The sequence below is a fragment of the Manis pentadactyla genome, chromosome 18, assembly GCF_030020395.1.
Source record: "Manis pentadactyla isolate mManPen7 chromosome 18, mManPen7.hap1, whole genome shotgun sequence".
NCBI classification, from domain to species: domain Eukaryota; kingdom Metazoa; phylum Chordata; class Mammalia; order Pholidota; family Manidae; genus Manis; species Manis pentadactyla.
Genome location: NC_080036.1, coordinates 8,599,654 through 8,624,904, shown reverse-complemented (window position 1 = coordinate 8,624,904; position 25,251 = coordinate 8,599,654). Strand labels below are relative to the sequence as shown.

The following is a 25,251-nucleotide window of genomic DNA, read 5'->3' as shown; positions in this document are numbered from 1 at the left end:
ACCTAAATGTCCATCAATAGATGAATGGATTAAGAAGATGTGGTACATATACACAATGGAATACTACTCAGCCATAAGAAAAGGGCAAATCCAACCATTTGCAGCAACATGGATGGAGCTGGAGGGTATTATGCTCAGTGAAACAAGCCAAGCGGAGAAAGAGAAATACCAAATGATTTCACTTATCGGTGGAATATAAGAACAAAGGAAAAACTGAAGGAACAAAACAGCAGCAGAATCACAGAACTCAAGAATGGACTAACAGGTAACAAAGGGAAAGGGACTGGGGAGGATGGGTGGGTAGGGAGGGATAAGGGGGGGGAGAAGTAGGGGGGTATTAAGATTAGCATGCATGGGGGGGTAGGAGAAAAGGGAGGGCTGTACAACACGGAGAAGGCAAGTAGGGATTCTACAACATTTTGCTATGCTGATGGACAGTGACTGTAAAGGGGTTTATAGGGGAGACCTGATATAGAGGAGAGCCTAGTAAACATAATATTCGTCATGTAAGTGTAGATTAGTGATACCAAAAACAAAACAAAACAAAACAAAAAAAGGACAGTTCCTGTGTGATAACCTCCAATGAGTTCTACACAAGGGTATAAAGGGCATATAAAAGTGTAGGCAAAGGGTCTGTTTGCGCTTATACAGAAGATCAAAGCCTAATTGGGCTACCCCGAAAATGAACTAAGATACGATATGAAAGAGAACTTCCAACATCAGCACTCTCTGGAAGACTCATGCCAGAAGACGATCATCAAAAAACCCCAACAAAGATCCACACACTGCTACAGCTGTAGATGCACTCATCCCACCAGCTCCTGGACTTGCCATGGGAATGAAGGAGATATCTAAGCTGGCCTGTGCATACAGTAAAACAACAAATTTGACTGGATCTATACTGTTGGAACTCAACCAAGAATTAGGAGAAGTGCAAATTGTAGCGCTCCAAAATCTTACAACTACAGACTATTTACTGTTAAAAGAACACAAGGGATGTGAACAGTCCCCAGGAATGGGTTGTTTTAATTTGTCTGATTTCTCTCAGACTGTTCAAGTTCAGTTGGACAATATCCACCATATCATAGATAAGTTTTCACAAATGCCTAAGGTGCCTAACTGGTTTTCTTGGTTTCACTGGAGATGGCTGGTAATTACAGGTATGCTTTGGTTATGTAACTATACTCCTATTATGTTAATGTGTGTGTGCAATTTAAGTAGTAGCTTAAAACCTATACATGCTGAAGTTACTCTACAAGAAGATATGTCAAAGAAATAATCAAATCTTCCCATGTTTTCTTCCGCCTCCTACTTCTATAGCTTTTCTTCTTCCTAATTACAACCCTTAAATAGAATTCGTGCCTCATATCAAATTTACCGAGTATCATAATTCTTCCATGTGGTAAAGATACCTCAAGACAAATGCTGGGCATAGAAGCTACAGGGCATAAATATGCAAAGAAATAAAAAGCTAACCATTTCAAACAATAAGGCTTCCCTCTCACTTACCAACTTTACATTTCCCTGTATGGCCCCGGAAGATGACTGGTTAGCCAGAGACGGGTAAGATTCCTCAAGGGAGGAACAACCTAAGACAGGCACAGTCGCAGGGGGGTCATCAGGTGAGAAATTGGGGATCAACAGAGGTTAGACTTAGAACCTCACCCCCCCTGTTCTGAGAGAAATCTTCTGCATACGTGGATGTTTTATTGCCCTTGTCTAGCTTGGATTAACACATAGTCTACAGGCACACACCTGATCATCTACATTTGCTCTCTTACAACACTAAGCTATGTTTTCTACCTTTGTCTTGTATCTACCTACCACTTCAGCATTTTATTAAAAATAATAATAATAAAGAGAGAGATGTGGTATCCACATATAAATCAAGTATAAAAACCAAATGAGTATTCATATTTGAACTGACTGTTTATAGTTCATAATAATGCATGAGCAAAACCGAAAGTTTCTGTGATGACTGCCCTTGTACTGTTCACTATGTAACTTATTCATTATGTAAGAATTTGTTCTACATGTAAAAACTTGTTTGTTATGCCTCAGAAGATTGGAGACTGACGAGAATTAGGCTTGGGGTGGAATAATGATTGTGCATTGAGCATTGACTCCCCTATACAGAATTTTATTGTCGTGAACAACCATTTGATCAATAAATATGAGAGATGCCCTCACAAAAAAAAAAAAAAAAAAAAAAAAAAAAAAAAAAAAGGACAGACTTCCAATGGTAAAATAAATTAGTAACCGGGATGTAATGTATAGCATAAGGAATATAGTCAAGATATTGTAACAGCCTGGTAGGGTGATAGCTGGAACCTAGAATTATGTATATAAATGTTCTACCACTGTGTTGTACACTTGAAACTCATGTAATGTAATACTGTGTGTCAACTACCCTTCAATAAAAAATAATTATTAAAAAAAAAAAAAAAAAAAAGAAGAAAAAAAAAATAATAATAATAATAATAATAATAATAAAGAGAGAAATGTGGTATCCACATATAAATCAAGTATAAAAACCAAATGCGTATTCATATTTGAACTGACTGTTTATAGTTCATAATGCATGAGCAAAACCGAAAGCTTCTGTGATGACTGCCCTTGTACTGTTCACTATGTAACTTATTCATTATGTAAGAATTTGTTCTCCATGTAACAACTTGTTTGTTATGCCTCAGAAGATTGGAGACTGACGAAAATTAGGCTTGGGGTGGATTAATGATTGTGCATTGAGCATTGACTCCCCTACACAGAATTTTATTGTCGTTAACAAACATTTGATCAATAAATATGAGAGATGTCCTCACAGAAAAAAAAAAAGGACAGACTTCCAATGGTAAAATAAATAAGTAACCGGGATGTAATGTATAGCATAAGGAATATAGTCAAGATATTGTAACAGCTTGGCAGGGTGATAGCTGGAACCTAGAATTATGTATATAAATGTTTTATCACTGTGTTGTACACTTGAAACTAATGTAATGTAATACTGTGCGTCAACTACCCTTCAATAAAAAATAATTATCTAAAAAAATAATAATAATAATTATCTAAAAAAGAAAAAGAAAACAAAAAGGCTCACAAACATATGGAAGCATAACAACATGCTCCTAAATAATCAATGGATTAACGAATAAATTAAAATAGAGATCAAGGAATATACGGACACAAATGACAACAGCATAAATCCCAACTTCTGTGGGACACAGCGAAAGCAGTCTTAAGAGAAAAGTATATAGCAATTCAGGCATATTTGAAGAAGGAGGAACAATCCCAAATGAATAGTCTAACGCCACAATTATCGAAACTGGAAAAAAAAGAACAACTGAGGCCTAAAGTCAGCAGGAGGGACATAATAAAGATCAGAGAAGAAATAAACAAAATTGAGAAGAATAAAACAATAGAAAAACATCAATAAAACCAAGAGCTGGTTCTTTGAGAAAATAAACAAAATAGATAAGCCTCTAGCCAAACTCATTAAGAGAAAAAGAGAATCAACACACATGAACAGAATCAGAAATGAGAAAGGAAAAATCACTACAGACTCCACAGAAATACAAAGAATTATTAGAGAATACTATGAAAACCTGTATGCTAACAAGCTGGAAAACCTACAAGAAATGGACAACTTCCTAGAAAAATACAAACTCCCAAGACTGACCAAGGAAGAAACACAAAATTTAAACAAACCAATTAAGAGCAAAGAAATTGAAGCAGTAATCAAAAAACTACCCAAGAACAAAACCACCGGGCCAGATGGATTTACCTCGGAATTTTATCAGACATACAGAGAAGAAATAATACCCATCCTCCTTAAAGTTTTCCAAAAAATAGAAGAGGAGGGAATACTCCCAAACTTATTCTATGAAGCCAGCATCACACTAATACCAAAACCAGGCAAAGACTCCACCAAAAAAGAAAACTACAGACAAATATCCCTAATGAACGTAGATGCAAAAATACTCAACAAAATATTAGCAAACCGAACTCAAAAATACATCAAAAGGATCACACACCAAGACCATGTGGGATTCATCCCAGGGATGCAAGGATGGTAAAGCATTCAAAAATCCATCAACATCATCCACGACATCAACAATAAGGACAAAAACCACATGATCATCTCCACAGACGCTGAAAAAGCATTCGACAAAATTCAACATCCATTCATGATAAAAACTCTCAACAAAATGGGTATACAGGGCAAGTACCTCAACATAATAAAGGCCATATATGACAAACCCACAGCCAACATCATACTGCACAGTGAGAAGCTGAAAGCATTTCCTCTGAGATCGGGAACTAGACAGGGATGCCCACTCTATCCACTGTTATTTAACATAGTACTGGAGGTCCTAGCCACAGCAATCAGACAAAACAAAGAAATACAAGGAACCCAGATTGGTAAAGAAGAAGTTCAACTGTCACTACTTGCAGATGACATGATACTGTACATAAAAAACCCTAAAGACTCCACTCTAAACTACTAGAGCTGATATCGGAAAACAGCACAGTTGCAGGATACAAAATTAACACACAGAAATCTGTGGCTTTCCTATACACTAACAGTGAACCAATAGAAAGAGAAACCAGGAAAAGAACTCTATTCACAACTGCATCAAAAAGAATAAAATACCTAGGAATAAACCTAAACAAACAATGGAAAGACCTGTACCCTGAAAACTATAGGACACTCTTAAGAGAAAATAAAGAGGAAACTGACAAATGGAAACTCATCCAATGCTCTTGGCTAGGAAGAATTAATATCGTCAAAATGTCCATCGTGCCCAAAGCAATATACAGATTTGATGCATCCCTATCAAATAAATTACCAACAACATTCCTTAACAAACTGGAACAAATAGTTCAAAAATTCATATGGAAACACCAAAGACCCCAAATAGCCAAAGCAATACTGAGAAGGAAGAATAAAGTGGGGGGATCTCACTCCCCAACTTCAAGCTCTACTACAAAGCCACAGTAATCAAGACAATTTGGTACTGGCAGAAGAACAGAGCCATAGACCAGTGGAACAGAATAGAGACTCCAGACATTAACCTATGTTACTCCACAGATGAGTGAAATATCATCTGTGATGATTAATATATGACAATTAATTAATTATATATATGACAATTAATATATGACAAAGGAGCCATGAACATACAATTAATATAAGACAAAGGAGCCATGGACATACAATGGGGAAATGACAGTCTCTTCAACAGATGGTGCTGGCAAAACTGGACAGCTACATGTAGGAGAATGAAACTGGACCATTGTCTAACCCCATACACAAAAGTAAATTCAAAATGGATCGAAGACATGAATGTAAGTCATGAAACCATAGAACTCTTAGAGAAAACCATAGGCAAAAACCTTTTAGACATAAACATGAGTGACCTCTTCTTGAACATATCTCCCGGGGCAAGGAAAACAACAGAAAAATGAACAAGTGGGACTATATTAAGCTGAAAAGCTTCTGTACAGCAAAAGACGCCATCAATATAACAAAAAGGTACTCTACAGTATGGGAGAATATATTTCTAAATGACAGATCCGATAAAGGTTTGACGTCCAAAATATATAAAGAGCTCACCAACCTCAACAAACAAAAAACAAATAATCCAATTAAAAAATGGGCAGAGGAACTGAAAAGACAGATCTCCAAAAAAGAAATACAGATAGCCAACAGACACATGAAAAGATGCTCCACATCGCTAATTATCAGGGAAATGCAAATTAAAACCACAATGAGGTATCACCTCACACCAGTAAGGATGGCTGCCATCCAAAAGACAAACAACAACAAATGTTGGCGAGGTTGTGGAGAAAGGGGAACCCTCCTACCCTGCTGGTGGGAATGTAAATTAGTTCAACCATTGTGGAAAGCAGTGTGGAGGTTCCTCAAAATGCTCAAAATAGACTTACCATTTGACCCAGGAATTCCACTCCTAGGAATTTACCCTAAGAATGCAGCACTACAGTTTGAAAAAGACAGATGCACCCCTATGTTTATCGCAGCACTATTTATAATAGCCAAGAAATGGAAGCAACCATCAGTAGATGAATGGATAAAGAAGATGTGGTACATATACACAGTGGAATATCATTCAGCCATAAGAAGAAAACAAATCCTACCATTTGCAACAACATGGATGGAGCTAGAGGGTATTATGCTCAGTGAAATAAGCCAAGCGGAGAAAGACAAATAACAAATTAATTTCACTCATCTGTGGAGTATAAGAACAAAGGAAAAACTGAAGGAACAAAACAGCAGCAGAAGCACAGAACCCAAGAATGGACTAACAGGTACCAAAGGGAAAGGGACTGGGGAGAATGGGAGGAAAGGGAAGGATAAGGGTGGGGAAGAAGAAAGGGGGTATTATGATTAGCATGTATAATGTGGTGGGGGAGGAATGGGGAGGGCTGTGCAACACAGAGAAGACAAGTAGTGATTCTACAGCATCTTACTACGCTGATGGACAGTGACTGTAATGGAATTTGTTGGGGGGACTTGGTGAAGGTGGAACCATAATAAACATAATGTTCTTCATGTAATTGTAGATTAATGATAACAAAATTTTTTTTAAAAGTGGAAAAAAAATGGAAAGTCAGAAAAACCTGGATTCAAAACTAGGATTATTCTGTGTAACCCTGGCACAGTTTCACTGCCACTCCAAAGGGCAGTCTTCACATTAACACAAAGGGGCAATGTTGTGATGAGTGGATACAACTATGCGTGAAGTCTGCACCAGGTCACTCGGTGTCATCCCTGCTAAGAGCCCATTATCAACAGCCCATGTTCAGAGTTCCTAGGGTACAAAAAAAGCCCTGGAACCTTCCTAAGGCAGGCAGGATGACACAAGGCTATGTGGATAAAGGACAGCTCTCTGGGGACACACCTCCTGAATTTGGAACCTGAGATACTTATGTTGGGTCCAGAACCCCTGTGCACCTCAGTTGGTTCATCACTTGCTCTGAGTACTGAGAACACCTTAAACTGTACATATTTAAAAGCTGCAAGCCAGCTCTACTCCCAATACCAGAAAAAGTGAGCCTACACACAGACACAGAATGAGACTCTAGGAGTGGTACTAAGAACTTACAAAGCATCAATCCTGCTGTCACACTCACCTTATGAGATGTTGGAGAGCTACACAGAGGCGGCATACAGGGAGTGGCCAGGCGGTCCAAGTGGGCCATGACGACCACTGCAGTTTGTCGTAAGTCAATGGCAAGCTCACTGTCTTGTGGAAGAGTAAGGTACCTCAAGAAGCTCTCATTGGGGCTCAGAGGGCCAGACAGCAGCTAGAGAGAAAAAGAAAACCAGCATCTTCAGAATCAGTGGAAAAAATTAAAGAAATACAATTAGGGCTTAACAACTCTTTATAGTCTGGTATTCCCAGCTGTGTATTATCTGTCAATCTGTTTCATTGGGTCACAGATGCTAGGTGCTGCTGATGCACCGACACTATGTACCTACACACTTACACACTGGCTGGAGAGTTACACTCAGCAGCACCTGCACATCTGCACATCAATCACCCGTGTGCAGAACCCACACAGGTCAATGACAGTCCAAACACGTGCAGGCCCACCATCCTAGAGACTCCTGAAAGAATGTAGAGCAAGCTTCCCAGGGACACAGAACGACCCTTCAACCTGGCTTTGAAAATGGAAAACAAAGCCATTTACTTCAATCTAAATGCTGCTCATTCTAGAGAAAGCCTAATTTCATTTACATGTTAAATAATTCAATTATTTTAAAGACAGAATTGCCTTATTGTCATTAAAGCCTGCCAAGTGATAGAAAAAATTAGGCTAGGCTGAAACTTTATAATGGAATGGCTAAGTCTTTCCAGAAAAGACATGTAAAATCAACTTGCATCCCTAAAAAGAAGCAGTCCCAGGGGTTGACACCTAGGGCCCTGGCAGGCATTGCTCCACTACCACGCTTGGCATCCTGGGACTAGACACAGCGAGGACTTAGGTGATGTGTTCACATACTGCCCCACACAGAGGAAAGGCCAACAAAATAAGCCACTATTTTCAATATTCTTTTTCTAATATTTATTTAAAAGCACAGTTCAGATTTGGCTCTGCTGTGTCACAGCTGGTGCTCACAGATCTGAGCTCTTCTCCCTAAATGACATGTGGAGGAACACAGAGGAAGAAGACCTAGCTCACTCCTCGAGGGGAGCCTCAGAACAAGCAAGCACTACCCACCAGGCAGCTGTGCGCACATGCACTCTCAGGACTGACAGAGGGAGACCTCAAGGCAGAGCGCGTCCTCAGCTCCATCCCACCAGCCCAGCCTCACCTCCCCGTGCACCACCACCCAGGCCATCACTGCAAAGGCACTTAAGGACCTGGTCTGACTTGCACACCTTGTCTCTGAAACACCGTCAGGACTTTTACCCATGCTCACGGCCTTACTGACTCACTCCACTACAGAGGTAAGCATGCCTTGTCTACATCTTCCACAGCATCTTAAACTCACCCCACAAAGCACAACTTGAGTGGCTGCTGGGAACATGCAAGCACTACACCCACAAAGGCAAAAGGCTCAACGGCTCCAGTCAACAAAGAAAACTGCATGGTCGACAAGGCAGTAGACAGATCTCTCTAAAAGTTCAGGTTGATATATGTTGAGAAATATTTTCCTCCCATTAAATACACATGATCTAAAACAAACACACAGAACCAAGGCTGGTTCTGGCCACGCCTTAGCTGCTTCAAAGAATCCTAACATGCTCGTGCAATGTTCCCCACATCAACTGTAACTCACCCCATTACCTCCCACATGTGTCCCATACCTGACTCACCACTGTACTCAACAAATACACACTCCCCCCTAGACACACCACCACCAGACACGCACTCTGGTCCTGTATAAAAGTATAACTCTTAGGATAACTGAAATAAAGAGAGCTACTTAAATGTAGTCTTCTTATGATGCTTACATGCATGTCCCCCTCTATAGGAGGGGTGTCTTTACTGCAGATGATGCTCTGGAATCTTTGCAATAAAGGGAGAAGAGGGGCACTGGTGCCCTGGGCAGACCGCTCATTATCAGTTTCCTGCGTCCCACTCTCCCACAGCTGGAGCAACAACAGGATGGCAGATAACATTTGGCTGAAAAAGAAAGTATCTTTATTCTCCAGTAAAAACAGATTGACACTTTCTGCCATGGCCTGTCAGTAATACAAGCAGGCAGCTAAATAAAACTGAAGAAATACTTTAAATTTCAAAGAAAACTAAAATAATGCCATGAAAACAATTCTTGGCAGTAGAATCATGAATAATCATGAACATTTTAGCACAAGACATCCACCTTCTACAGTTAAGAAATATAAAGCCAGTTAAGCTCAAATTACACTTTCTAGGACATAAATTAAAATGAGCTAAAATTAATTATTTGAAGAAAATTATATTGGAAAAAAGAACAGTTCCTAGACTACTAGAAAACTGCACACTAAACGGAAGTGAAGAAAACCTAAGTGTACCCATGATTGAAAGAACAGAGTCTAGGGACATACTATGACTACAGAATGCCACACATCAGCTACAATCACAAATGATCCTGTGAAATGCCATGAGATGCAGCAGATGTTTGGACATGGAGGCATTTCCCTGAAGAGCTCCGAGACTGCAAACCCCTCACCTCAGTGTGCCCCTCTGCACAGCCAGCTCTAACAGGATGGCCAGGGCCAGATGCTGATCCTGCAGGGGGATGCTGCCCGGTCCTTTGGTACCAGGTGTTCCATGAACATCCCTGAAATGACAGCAGCGAATGTTAAGAACAAAGTGATGTCAGAGCTCAAAGACCACATACTTATAATAATACTAAGGTATTAATTATAGACTCTTTCCCACAAACTTGATATTTAGAATCAAGTTTCTGAGATTGCTACCCAAATTTGGTCAGAGATTTTAAAGTATAAATTAACTTGTAAGGTATATTTTTATTGGAAGTATTGGTTTAGATACTAAAAGAGATCATTACATCAGAAGACATATTCCAAGTTTCTATAGCATAAAATTATCAACATCATTATTCAAATCCTGAGTAGAAAAATATTTAGATGTATTTCCAGTTTCAATAATAGAGTATCAGCATTCCTCTACAGAACTGGAAAATAATCAATTTTTAAAACTACCTGAGAATCTCTAGGCAAAATGTCTATGAATATTTTTATCGCTGATCACAAGAAGTATTTTTAACCTTTACTCATTCCCCAATAAAAATAGTAGGCCTTGTTAACCCAAGATAGGGGGAGGAAGGATCGCCATTAAAATTGAATTTTTAAAATTAACTCCAAGCCTATTTTCAGGGCCACAGCCTTAAACCCCCTGGTGATGCCTTCACTGGCACCCCAGAAAGGCAGACTCACAGCCCACTAGCACAGGCACCACAGGTGTCCCTGCTCTCTGAAAGAGACAACTTAATGACCTCTGATAAAGGAAATGAGAAGAGACTCACTTTTCCTGTCTTTGCTATTGAATTTTGTATAGAGAATATACATTTCTTTAAATTTGAAAACCATTAACAAAAATACATAGCACCCAACTTCATGGTTTTCCTTACAAAAAAAATGATTCACTGATTCAGATTTTCTCACACTAAGATTAGATGTGGTTTAAACATTATAATCTTGAGCAGTTTAGTCCCAAATTGTCTAAGACAATGCCATCACTCAGAACAGTGGCATCTACATTCTGAGAGATGCACAATGGCTGCTCAAACGCTTAATGAATGACTGATTTTCAAATCAAAAAATATCTGAAAAAATAAATTACAAAGCATCTTCCATCCCATTCAACACTGCAGCTTCCTGGGTCCACTCAAAATATCAGAAGTCCAATAAACAGCTGAGAACTAAGATCTGGAACCCTAGAGCTGAGGGTGTGCTGGAAACACCATGCCCACGACCAATCTACCAAGTTTCTTGGCTCTAACAGAAGGTGAGCAGAGACTCTGAAGCATGTTAGAACGATTCACACATTAAGATAAGGAAGGAAAGACTCACCCCGTCACAACGGCCCTGAGGAACCTCGTGGCTCTTTCTACCACCTCCAGCCATACAGAGGACACTGTGCTCTCATCGAAGAGCGAGGCCTCGGGCAGGGCTCGCAGAGCATCCAGGGACTCCTGCAACAGCTCACTGCAGAGGTCCGCGTCCTCCCCTGGGCACACACAAGGGTCAGAGGAGGCCGCCCCCTGCCCATGCAACATTGACGAGCCAAGCCGCCCCAGTCTGGGTGGGGCTCCAACCCTGCAGCCTGAGGGGCGCCACTGTCACATCTCCAACCCAGCGCTTTTCTTTCAGGGAGATACTCCAAGAGTTCAAGAGACTAAAATTTAATAGAGTTGCCCTAAAGTCAATTCTTTATTTTATGACCTCACATGAACTATTCTAACTTCTCGTTCTCCTAAAAAACAAATCAGCATTGAGGCACTGCAGTGATTAGCCTGGGATGTGTGACCATCCACACTCTTTTTTGTTTTAAACAAAGAACCACAGCCCTGAAAAGTCAAGCAGACTCTAAAGCCCCTCATTTTACAAATGAGAAAATGAGGCACGGAGAGCACATGGCTGAGCCCAAGGGCGTATGGGTACAGAGCTGGAAAGGGAATCCAGGCTGCTAATGTGGAAGGGAAACAGAACACACGGGGCACACACACCTGAGCGCCAGGCCCTGCGTAAAAATGCAAAGGCAAAGGAAAGAGCTGCTCGGGATCCAACTCTCGCAAGGCCTTCCACGCCTTTGCCTGTGGAACGGGAACTGTGGACAACACACAGGGGGGTTGTGAGAACTGATTAGTCAAAGGAATGTGCAAATACTAAAATAAAATAAATAATACAGAAGGATTTGTACCAAAATGTGATCAATGGGTTTCTTTTGACGGCAAGATCCAAGTGACATTTAGTTTCATTTTTTAAAAAACTTTTATCAAATGTCTTTTGTAAAGGAAACGCCTCTCTTCAGGAAAAAAAAAAAGACATTTACAAAGAATTTTAAATGACCTGCAAATGCTCATGAAATAATCTCAAGGAGCTAGAATAGGGCATTTAGTCCAGAGACATGAAACTCAGGTTCACACAAAACCTATCCACAAGTATTCATAGCAGCTTTACTCACACTACCCAAAAACTATAAACAACCAAGATGTCCTTCAACAGATGAGCAATTAAACAAACGGTTGTTCACCCATACCATGGACTCCTAACTCAGCAATGATGTCCTATGCAAACACTCAGAAGAATCCTGAGGGAACAATGCTCGGTGAAAGAAGGCACCCTCACAGGGTCACGTACGAAGCCATGGAGAACAGAGAGCAGTGGCGACCGCCAGGGAGTAAGGAGGCTGGCAGCAGGAAGGTGTGGCTTTAGAAAGGGTCTTTATCCCATGCTCTGACCTGCTGTGGTGACAAAATCTACACCTGTGACAGAACAGCATGGAAATACAAACACGCAGAGTTGAAAGCATGGAAAATTGGGGAAATCTGTGTAAGACTGGTGAACTGAATCCAAGTCCATATTCTAGCTGTGATGTCATACTGGAGCTTTTGCACTGGGAGAAACTAGGTGAAGGACATAAGCAATCTTTGTATTATTTCTTACAGTTGCACAAGAATCTACAACTATCTCAAAATATATTTTTAATTTTAGGAATTTCCTCCATTTAATGAAAGATTTCAATTAAGCTATCAACTCTTCATGTCACTACAAAAAAAAAAAAGCACAGAGAAAAATCACCTAAGCTCTTGGTCACTTCTGGCTCTTAGGGAATTCAGTTTAATTAAACACAGAAGAGTGCTTAGAAAACCTCAGAACCTACCACCCACTTACGCAAAACCCCTCTGATCAGTGGCATTCACAGAGGGTCACCTGCTATCCAGCAGGAAGGGAAGAAAGACTGCACTGGCTGTCACCACGTGGGCAGGAATCCTCCCCATCACTGGGTTTAACTTATCCTAAAATTACTACTCAATTATACGACATGTAATATGATTTCAATTGGATTTTTTTAAAAAAGAAACAAAGAAAATATGCAACACTTAGCACTTCTTGTCTCTGGGTAGTAAGATAGTAACGGTTTTCCCCCTGCTTCTTTGTCTCCTGAACTTTCCATGTGCTCTATAGGGAGTAAAAGTCAATATTCTAATCAAACAAAACTAATCCCCCTAACTACATAAAGTATGAGTTCTATCTGAAAACCTTTTAGTCTAGTCTTCTGAGAACATAACTCTGGTAGACAATTTTATACAAGCCTTAAGCATTCTAGCAGCTATTTAGTGGCTCAGAGAAAATCCGCTAATGTATGCCAATATATTAAAAATCATATGCCTGAAAGCAACTCTTGCAATAAAAGAACAAGAAAAATCACATTAGGAAGGAAAATTAAGCATTTTAACTAGTTAGACACTAAATATTATAACCTTATTCTCTATCCAGTAGCAGAACAAAACAAAAGGAATATAATGACATGGTTGCATCTTTAAATCTAGATGTACCAATCTAAATCTTAACTGGCTTCTACAGTTACTTAAAAATAGTTTTTAAAATAATGGCACAGATTACACAACATAGCCTCTTAGTACATGAGCAAATTGACAAAACCATTCTCCAGATTATAAGAAACATGACACGGGGAAATGAGAATAAATTTCAGAAGATGAATGAAGGGACTACATTGAAAGATTTAATTAAACTTTCCTAAAACAAAAGAGCCTGAACTTTATATTTAGCTGGTATCAGAATTCTTTCATTATATTATTACCTTTTTCTGTCCACCGGAGGCAAAGAAATGCTGTTGCTTTTCCACTTAACTTTAACATTCTCCTGGAAAACAGTTCTACTCAAGGCAATGAAATACCGTTCCAAGATGACAAGCCTCTGCTTGAGTCTCAGGGCTGAAAGGGTGGTGGTGGCTGACTGGATGGCCAGTGCTTGCTGCTCTTTAACCAATACAGACAGACATTCCTTCAGTTCATTCACATCTAGAAAATAAAATAAGAAAATACCCAACCTCTCAATATCTTGGGCACAGTCCATTATAATTTTTTTTTCTTGTAACAGGGATGTGAGTTTTTCTTTTTATTAAAGTGTCATTAATATACAATCTTACGTTAGTTTCAAATGTACAACACTGTGTTGGTTCAACGGTCCCCATGATCAACTTACATATCGTGATTGTGAATTATTGTGCCCCTTTGTCCCCCTCCACCTCCCCTTGGTAACCACCAGTCACTTCTCAGTGTTGACTCTACTGCTGTTTTGTTCCTTCTGTTTTGCGTTTTTATATTCCACAAATAAGTGAAATCATATGGTATTTATCTTTCTCCACCTGGCTTATTTCACTGGGCATAATACCCCCTAGATCCATCCATGTTGTTGCAAATGGCAAGACTTTTTTTCTTTTTACGGCTGAATAATGTTCCACTGTGTATATGCACCACATCTTCTTTATCCATTAATCTATTGATGGACACTTAGTTTGCTTCCTCATCTTCATTATTGTAAATAGTATGGCGCTAAACATAGGGGTGCATATATCTTTTCAAATCAGGGATTTTGTTTTCTTTGGGTAAATTCCTAGGAGTGGAATTACTGGGTCAAATGGTATTTTTAGTTTTAGTTTTTTGAGGAACCTCCATACTGTTTTCCACAGCTTTGCACCAATTTCCCACCAACAGCGTTAGAAGTGTTCCCATTTCCCCACACCCTTGCCAGCATTTGTTATTTCTTGTCTTTTGGATAATGACCATTCAAACCACTGTGAGGTTGTATCTCATTGTGGTTTTTAATTTACATTTCCTTGATGATTAGCGATGTGGAGTCTTTTCATGTGCCTGTTGACCATTTGAACTTCTTCTTTGGAGAAGTGTCTGCTTGGGTCCTCCACCCACTTCTTAATTGGGTTATTTGTTTTTTGGGTGCTGAGGCGTATGAGTTCTTTGTATGTTTTGGGTGTTAACCCCTTATCCAATGAGTCATTTACAAATATATTTTTTCATACTGTAAGATGCCTTTTTGTTCTGTTGATGGTGTCTTTGCTGTACAAGAGCTTTTTAGTTTGATGTAGTCCCACTTGTTTGTTTTTTATTTTGTTCCCCTTGCTGAGAAGATGTGTCCAGGAAAAAATTGCTCATGCTTATATTCAAGAGATTTTTGCCTATGTTTTCTTCTAAGAGTTTTATGGTTTCATGACTTACATTCAAGGCAATTATAATATTGATAGGCTACATAATAATAATAGGTAACAGTTGGGTGTTTAATATGTGCCAAAAATGATTTTAAGAATTTTACACTATTAGGTAATCTTTACAGCCACACCATCACGTAGCGGTACTGTACATGTACATGGAGGAGGAAATCGAGGCACAAAATTTGCCCAACGTCACCCAAATGATTCAGGCACATGGGACACACACTCTGAGCCACCAAGGAATACTGCTTCTCTGGAAATGTCATATAAAAATTTTTAACACAGAAGTATAAAGTCATTACTTAATAGCAGCCCATATATCCTCCTACACAGGCAAAAAAAAAAAAACTCTAAACTTTATTTTTATGTTATAAAACTAAATCCAAAGTAAAAACATTCCAATAAAATTGCACAGCACACATGACTCATGAAATCTAATGCATTTATTGGAATATTTTAGGGGAAGTTAAGTAACTAATTAGAATGAATGATAGGTAAGTGGTATTTTGTCATACTGTTCTCTATACTGTGTATGTTTGAACATTTCCCCACAATTAAGTTTTTTTCAAGTACCTAAAAGACAATTACATGAATGAAAATAAGTCAAAGGATTCTAGTCTTCCAACTAAGCATAAGGCTACCTTAAGTTTTATAGTAATTAAGCTGCATTCCACCAATGCCTACAACAGTATAGCTCCCAGTGGTGGTGAGAATTAGGGGTGTCCTGTACTTATGTTCTGTCTGATATTTACTACCTATGAGGCCAACACACTCATCACCCTGAAAATCACTTATTGTCTATGTAGAAAATCCCAAGGAATCTACCACAAAACTCCTAGAACTAGTAAGTCAGTTTGGCAAGGTTGCAGAATACAAAATAAACATACAGAAATAAGTTGTATTTCTAATACTAGCGATGAACACATGGACATCAAATTATTCAAAAATTCATATGGCAAGGAAAAGGAACTAGAATAACTAGGACAATCTGGAAAAAGAACAATAAAGTGACAGAAACCAGTCTATCTGATTTCAAGACTCACTCTGTATAGTAATCAAGATCGTCATGTGGGCACAAAAACACACACATGGATTAGTGAAACAGAGAAAACAGAAGTAGTCAACAAATATACCCAACTAATTGTTGACAAAGGTGCAAAAGCAATTCAATGGAAGAAAGACAGTCTTTTAAAAATTGGTGCTGGAGCAAATGGTTATCTACAAGAGACAAACAAGAAACTTCACCTAAACCTCACATCATATACACAATTTACTCAAAATGATCAGGAACATAAATGTGGAACAGTTTAAAAATACAGAACTTTTAGAAAAATCATAGGGGAAAATCTTCAGCCTCTAGAGGTGGCAAAGAGTTCTAAGATTTGTCAAGAAAAGCAAAATCCATAAAAGAAAAAACTGATAAATTGAACTTTATCAAAATTTTTAAAGTTTTGCTGCATTGAAGACACTGTTAAGAGGATGAAAAGACAGCTATGAACTGAGAGAAAATATTTGCAAACCATATATAGGACAAAAGATTAGCATCTACAATATATACATAAGTTTAAAAACTCAACAGTAAAACAACAATCCAACTAGAAAATGGGCAGAAGACATGAATAGGCATTCCACTGAAGCTACATAAATGGTAAATAAACACATGAACATGTGTATACCCATGTTCAATCAATGTGATCCCAAAGGTAGAATCCTTTTCCAAAACAAGGAAAGTCTGCATGCTACAACATGGATGAACCTTCAAGACATGTTAAATAATGGATATGCCAGACACAAGAGGACAGGTATTACATGATTCCATTTATGAGGTAACCAGAGTGGTCAAAATCCTGGCAGAAGTAGAATGGTGGTTGTCCAGGGACTGAGGGTAGGGATAGGGGAGTTACCACTTAAAAAGTAGAGTCTCCATTTGGGAAGATGAAAAACTTCCAGAAACCGATGGTGGTAATGATTGCACAACAATGTGAATGGATTTAATGTCACTGAACACTATACTTAAAAACGGTTGAAATGGATCCTACCATTTGCAACAACATGGATGGAGCTGGAGGGTATTACGCTCAGTGAAATAAGCCAGGCGGAGAAAGACAAGTACCAAATGATTTCACTCGTATGTGGAGTATAAGAACAAAGGAAAACTGAAGGAACAAAACAGCAGCAGAATCACAGAACCCAAGAATGGACTAACAGGTACCAAAGGGAAAGGGACTGGGGAGGATGGGTGGGAAGGGAGGAATAAGGGTGGGGAAAAAGAAAGGGGGCATTATGATTAGCATGTATAGTGTGGTGGGGGGATAGGGAGGAATGTGCAACACAGAGAAGACAAGTAGTGATTTTACAGCATCTTACTAAGCTGATGGACAGTGACTGTGATGGGGTTTGTGGGGGGGACTTGGTGAAGGGGGGAGCCTAGTAAACATAATGTTCTTCATGTAATTGTAGATTAATGATACCAAAATTAAAAAAAAATTTTTTAATGGTTGAAATGGTAAGTTGTATGTTATGTAGAGAGTTTACCACAATATAAATAAAATTTCAGTTAAATTTTTAAAAATTCTACAATGAAAAAAAAGTCCATCTATGGTAACTACAAAATATATGCCAAATCAAGTTTTTCGAAGTCCCAGAATCTCAGATCCTAATACCTGGTTGCTTGCCCCACACCCAGCTCTCCAGGATTGATCTGGCCCTACATGCAGGGGCAGTAGTTTCTTCTTCATCCTTTTTCTCTTTGTCATTCAGATCTTCTTTCTTTGTTCCACTTTGAGTATCAACACCATCATCTGGAAAATTAAAAAAAATTTTCATCTATAAATTGCTTTTGAACATCCACTTGTCAGTCTCTTTGCAAATGTTCCTCCCAGAAATGAAAAGATTAAGTTACAACATGCATTAGCTGAATGTTTGATGATTTTTAAAAATTACATGAATCATTACTGTAACAGCTACAGTGTGATTTACAAAGTAGTGAATGGCCCAGTGATCCTTTTAATAAAGAAACCAATATATCACTCACATTCCTCTTTGAAGTATATCCTCCAAAATATTCCATCAATTTTCTACATTTAACAACTAAGAAATTCATCAGTCTTTGATATTTACCTATCTGAACTTCACCTTAATTGCTTTTATCCACTGATTCCCAATTGCTGTGTGTCCACAGGAAGGGAGGATGTTGAATGTGCATATGATTCAAAAATCATTTTTAACTACATAATGCCCTATATCCACCAAGTGAGCACCACTGTTACACAGGGCCACTACCATTGACAGTACAATTCAGGAATACTGGGATACAAATGAAAAGTTGAGAATCATGACTTTAAGCCATTCACAATTTAAAAGTTTCTGTCAAGAACAAATATAATGAAACTCCCTTACATAGCAAGTGAATAGAGAACAATCTGGACCTTAAAGTATAAACATGTCCTATCCTAGAAGGCCCTTCCTACATGTGTTATTTTCTAAATAACATAATTAGAAATATACATCTAAATCTGTGAAAGACACTGTATCATTACAAACAGTAAGGAATATCAAAAAATATCTAAAATCAACAAGGAACGTTTATTCAAGAAACTGATGCATTCTAGAAGAAAAATATCAGGCACCCAATAGAAGGAACCCCAAATGGCTAATGCTACAAAAAATACTCAAGTTTATACTTAGAAAAAATATAAAATAATGAAATATTATTTTATGTTGGCAACTGTTAGAAAGCTAAGATGTAAGATCTAACAATAAAATGAAAAACTAAAAATCTTATAATAAAAAATAAAAGAAAATCTTTGTTACTGAGCACTAGGCAAAAAATTTCTCAGACCAAAAGCACAATCCATAGAAGAAAAATTTGTAGAAGACACTATTAAGAAAATGAAAAAACAAGGTACAGACTGAGGAAAAACTTCTAAATCACATATCTAACAAAGGGCATGAATTCAAAGTATAAATAATTCTAAAAACTAACATACAACCTAATTAAAAATTAATGAAAAGATATAAACAGAAACTTTACCAAACTGGATATAAGAGTAGCAAATAAGCACATGAAAGGTATTCAACATTATCAGCCATAAGGATAAGTAAATTAAAACTGTGATAAGAACCCATTACATGTGTTTAAGAATGGTTAAAACTTTTAAATTCTGGTAATAACAAGCACTGATAAGGAAACAGAGTAACAGGCTGTCAATTATTGCTGGTGGGAATGCAAAATACTAAAGCCACCTTGGAAAACAGTTTGGCAGTTTTGTATAAAGTGAAATATGCACTTATTATATACCCTAGCAATCACACTACTAGGTATTTATCCAAGAGAAATGGAAACTATTTTCATTCAAAATTTGTGCTACACTCTTCAGAGCAGCATTATTATAATTACCAAAAAGTCAAAACAACCAAAATGTCCTTCAGTGGGTGAACAGATAAATACACTGCAGTACATTCAAATGATAGAATAGTATCCAGCAATAAAAGAACTATTAATACACACAACTAAGTGGATGAACCTCAAAGGTATAACCAGTGAGTAAATAAGCCAGTTACAAAATGTTACATAATATACAATTATACTTACATGACCTTCTCAAAAAGACAAAACCACAGTGATGGACTGAAGGGGCCATTGTTGAGGGGGTGTCAAGAAATGTGTGAAACAAAGAGGCAACACAGGTGGGTTTTCTGGGGTGATGAAACTGTTCTGAAGTGTGTCAGTGGTGGTTACATGAATCTATGTATGTGTTAAAATTCATAGAACTGGACACCTAAAAGGAATAAACTGCTATATAATCTTAAAAATAAAAACTTCTTTAATGGTTTTCCCTAAAATTACAGTAAAATTTCAATTACTTTCAACAAACATGTATTTATCACCCAGCACACTCAAAGCACCATGGTAAATACTTTCTATACAACTTTGTATACAAAAGTAAAAGATACCTTTTACGACCCTGAAGACCCATTAGTTACATGAGTAATCAGTACAAACCAGGCTTTGGAAAGGATCTGGAACGAAGTTATCAAGGACCAGGAGGACAGCAGGAAGAGTCTAGAAGCAGCACTTCAGCCATGAACTGATCCTAAAGGCTCAAGTGGCGCGTGGCCTCAGGCGACTGAGACTTGAAAATGCACTGAGGGTGAGGTAAGAGCCGGCTGCCTTTCTGAAACACGTGGTCATCTATCTTGACCTGAGAAACTTAAGAGCAATTTAAGTAAGTCTGACTTAGCCTGTTATTTTAACCTAATATGGGAAGTATGAGAACAAAGTAAAATCTTAAGAAATGAGACAAATCTAATTTAGAAATCATACCCAAAAAACTAGGGCTTAAGTAAGGGGAGATGGGAAGGAAGCAGCTAGTAGAAAGTGAAAATAAGCCAACACATACTACATGAAGATATCTGGCCAAACTGGCCGTTACCCTTTAATCTCTACAAACAACCTTTCAGGAGGCAAGCTTGCTGTCTCTAGTTCACAGATGTAGAACTAGGCCTCAAAGAGTAGGTCCTGGCCAGGGAAACTGAGCTCAGGCCAGAACAAAGTGCTGGCTCTAACTGCTAGGTCCTGCTCTACCCATGGGGTCTACTAACACCACTAGCATGAGGCCTGTTTGTTTATGGCCCAAAAGCTAAGAAAAGATTTTACATCTTTAAATGATTATAAAATAATCAAGAGAACAATATTCTGTGATATGAACATCATATGAACATCACATTTCAGTGTCTGTTAATAAAGTTTTATTGACACACAGCCAAGTTCAGTCACTTAGTTTTGTCTTTGACTGCTTTGGCACAACTGCAGGGTCCCACAGTTACCACCAGTTATGGTCCACAAAGCTTGAAATATTTATTACCTGACCCTTTACAGAAAGTTTGCCCTGATCTACCCCATTCCACAAATTCTTACAAATAAAAAAAGAATGCAAAATTCTCATATTAAACTCAACACATTGGTCATCTCTCTTGACCAAGAGGAAAAACTTTGTAGCAGGAAGTCACCAGGGAGCAGGCTAGAAGCATCACTAAGCACACTTCAACTTTTATTCTCTGGAGCATAAATGAGAACATTTATAACAACAAAGGCAGGATGAAGTCACTGGAGGTTATGAAAATAACCAAGAACAATAATTAGCACAACTAGCTCAGAGACAATATGCACATTAGCTTCATATTTGTCTGCTCTCCTTTCATCAGTGCAGAGCTCACAGTTTACAGAGAAAACAAACAACATAAACTGCCCCAGGACAATACACTGAGGGAACAGTAAGTGGGACAGCAGACTCCAGATGCCCTGCCACCTGGCCCTGAGGATGGAACTAGGACAGTAAGACATTCCAGTCCAGTTATGGTAAGGTTTTTACAAACCACCCAAAGTGGTTTCCTTTCAAAGCAGTCTCCAGGACTTAGGAGGGAGAGAAGTGCCCAGGAAAGAAGGCTCAGGGCATAGGGGCAGCAGCCTGGGAGGTAAGAGGCACCCCACTCTAGGCTCCTTGAAGGTGGGCTGGGGCCAAGGCACGAGGGGCATACCTGCAACGCCATCAAGGCTGCATTCTGCTGTTCAACAAGGTTCACTCACATTTTGTTTCTACTTTAATCACTACGTTTTGAAAGCCTGTTCACTATCATTTGCTTCTCTAAAATAGATTATAGGAAAAAACTATGTATAACTAATTGTTTTAGACAGGGTTTTCCACACAAAAAGACAGAATGTGTTAGGGAAAAGGGAGAGAGGGAGAAAGACGGTGGGGGGATTTATTTTAAGGAATTGCCTCACAGGACTGGGGAGGTACAAGTCCAAAATCTGCAGGACAGGCTGGTAGCCTGGAGACCAGGGAATAGTTAATGTTACAGTTTGAGTCCAAAGTTAACCTAGAGGCAGAATTCTTTCTTGCTGGAGGGAGGTTGGTCTTTTTCCTAGTTGGGCTCTTCAACTGGTTGGATGAAGCCCACTATATTCTAGAAGGTAATCTGCTTTACTCAAAATCCATGTATTTAACTGTGAATCTCATCCAAAAACCACCTTCACAGAAACATCAAGAATAGTATTTGCCCAAAAATCTGGGCACCATAGCCAGCAAAGCTGATTCATAAAACTAACCACCACAGTAAGGGTCCCAATTAATCAAACACTAGTTAAAAAGAGATACTGTATATGTTTTCATATGACACTGAATTTTTTTTCTATTTACAAAGAAACACAAATACAATTTTAAGAGATTTCAGTTCTGAAAACTTTCTTATGGAACACAAACACAGAAGGAGCCGTTCAAATTTCCCTTGACTCTACTCCCTAAAGATACAGTGCAATATTCATTATGTCTACCTCATTTTATTAGGATACAATACTGGTAATATGGCAACCTCACAACAATTCAAAGATTTTAGTAGCAGATTAAGAAAAAAGATGCTTCTATTCACTTAACAGGAAAATTTAATTCTCAATGGAAAATAAAAAGTAATCCAGCAAATCAATAATGGGATTTTAAAAGATGGAGAAACAAAATTGACGAAGAATACTCAGTAGACATGGGAAAAACTCTGTGCATCCACCTGAGTGACACATAAAAGGGCACTCATGCTCCTCCGGGGAATCTGCACAGCCCTAGTCGGCCTGAAGTCACACCAAATAAAAAGACAGCTCACTAACTCAGGGCACAAACACTCATGGTCCCCCCACCCCCATCCCCGCCATGTGCCAGCACTCTGCCCAGTGCTGGGGCCACCAGGGCACCTCAACAGCCATAGAGATGTTACAGGCACGGTTAAGGTGTGCGAATTTAAGTTGGGAGCAGCAGGGCCCTGGCGCCTGATCTTAGGGGCTCCTCCATGGCAATTTCTCAAATTGCCCTGTTCTGTTTTCCTCCTGCTGCCACGATGCCTTTTTTTTATTGGTTATTCCAGCTTACATTCTGGGGATGTCATGTAAAGCTCCAGGAAAGGAGGGGCCATGTGCAGCTCATTCACTATCACAGCCCAGGGCCTACAACCACCCTACAATTCACCAATAAAGGAAGGCCCTACACAGTCAGGTGAGTCCGTGAATCGGGACCCATGTGCTGCACTGTCTCCCAGGAGGAGAATGTATTTCAGAAAAGTTCCTGAGACTGCAGTGTGGAGAAAGCTCTGGAAAGCCTGATATGGGAGCAGGAAGAGGGTGCAACTCTACAGCACTGTTCATGGCGACCATCCCCAAGCAGCTTGCCCGTGTCCACAGGGCTGCTGCGGCCGGGGCTGTGCAACCCATCCACTCCCGACCTCTCCTCAACTCCACAGAGTTGGGCCAAGGAGCAGTAAACTTACTAATTTCAAAGGAGGATAAAGTCAGGCCAGAGACTAAGGGTCAGACTCTAAATGCTGTACTGTTACACTCTTTTGCACATTTCTCCTAAATTCTGTGTACTTCATGTTCATCCTAGAAGCCTTAAATTTTATTTATAATAAAGTATCTGTGTTTCACATACAAACTTATATGCCCATATATCATCTCTGGAAAGATTCTAGAACTAGTAATAATAACCCGAAAAGGAAAAAAATCTTTAAAAAGCAGGTGTCTGGAGAACACATCTGGGTAAAAAACTCACTCTTTACTGAAAACTCTGTGTAAACTTTTGAATGCTATAACCTGGGCTTACAATAATGTCAAAATATTAAAAAGGTCTAACACTGAATTTAAATAAATAAATAGGTCTTATAAAAAACTGTAATTCATTCCTGTTGCAACTCCTCTAATAAAAAACAAGAGTTCCAGTTTCTCAGGGAGGCAAGTCCCTTCACAAGGTGATTTAACATGGGAACAGTCCTTTTAGGTACTGTTACCGCCTATGGGCCAGGCCCTGTGCTCAGCACAGGGGACTCACAGGGACAAGAGAATTCATGAATGGACAGGACACTGACACTCTGGCCTGCCCCACCACTGTGAGAACCACAAACTGTTAAGTCACACAGATAACCAACCCAATAACCTGATGAAGTAGGTGTCTGTTTCACCAAAGCTGAGATGCACCTTTGCAAAATTCAGCATTTCAAATCAGGGTACACCAGATTCATGGGCAGCACGTTCTCTCCTGGCAATAATACTGCACCTCACTACTGAGGCACCTAAGGGTTGTTGAAATGTGTTTCTTACCACCCAGAAAATGAACAAAGCATTTACCTTGCACAGAGTCCTGAACTGATAAGGAGAGCCAATCTACTGCTGGCCACAGAGGCTATGCACCTTATCACCTCACAGCCAGCTGCAAGGCCAGCCACCAAAATGCTGATGGGATTCAGTTTGGGGTAGATGAGACTGTGGTGGAACTTTGGATGATTAAAAGTAATTCAGACTCATTCAAAAGAAAAACCTATATAGCCAGCCAGCAGACTTTTGATATCAAGTACTATTCTAAGTACCCTAAACTATGTATATTTTCTTACCTCTGTAAAGAATAATTAAATTCACTATGAAATCTATCAAATCTGGTAGTAGGATCCTATTCTGACTGGTTTAAAAAGAATAGTAAAGGCTTATATAACAAAATAGAAATCAAGAATCCCAGGAAAAAAACTTTTGATACTTAAATAGTGGCCAGCCTTGTAAGGAAGGAAAAAAAAATCTCTCATAAATGGACCTCTGTGAACTGTTGGTAGGAATATAAATTGGTACAGCCGATATGTAAAATATTACGGCATAGTCCCTCAAAAAAAAAAAAACACAGCAATCCCACTCCTGGGTATGAGCCCAAAGGAAATGAAATCACTATCTCAAAAGGTATCTGTTGACAGATAAATAGATAAAATATATGATATATATATGTATATATATATATATACACATACACACATACATATATATATATACACACACAATACACATGCACCTATTACTCCATTCTGTGTACACACACACACACACACACACACAGAGATTACTATTCAGCCATAAAAAAGAAAATCCTGCCATTTATGACAACATGGATGATTAGGACATTATGTTAAATGACTTAAGTCAGCAAGTGAAAGACAAAT

General features: G+C 38.8%; 1 protein-coding gene across 5 annotated transcripts in view; it reads right to left on the bottom strand.

The window, feature by feature from the left end:
* HERC2 (HECT and RLD domain containing E3 ubiquitin protein ligase 2) overlaps positions 1 to 25,251 on the bottom strand; it is a 278,650-nt gene that overhangs the window by 227,810 nt on the left and 25,589 nt on the right. For 4 of the 5 annotated variants that reach the window (XM_036876980.2, XM_036876984.2, XM_036876983.2 and 1 more), the window contains exons 4-10: positions 17,895 to 18,032; positions 13,804 to 14,023; positions 11,705 to 11,805; positions 11,049 to 11,205; positions 9,683 to 9,793; positions 8,982 to 9,153; positions 7,153 to 7,326 (exon numbers count right to left, since the gene is read on the bottom strand). In XM_036876980.2, coding sequence (XP_036732875.2) covers positions 7,153 to 7,326; positions 8,982 to 9,153; positions 9,683 to 9,793; positions 11,049 to 11,205; positions 11,705 to 11,805; positions 13,804 to 14,023; positions 17,895 to 18,032 — 1,073 coding nt within the window. The remainder of the gene's footprint in view (positions 1 to 7,152; positions 7,327 to 8,981; positions 9,154 to 9,682; positions 9,794 to 11,048; positions 11,206 to 11,704; positions 11,806 to 13,803; positions 14,024 to 17,894; positions 18,033 to 25,251) is intronic. The other variant, XM_036876987.2, reaches the window with a different exon arrangement.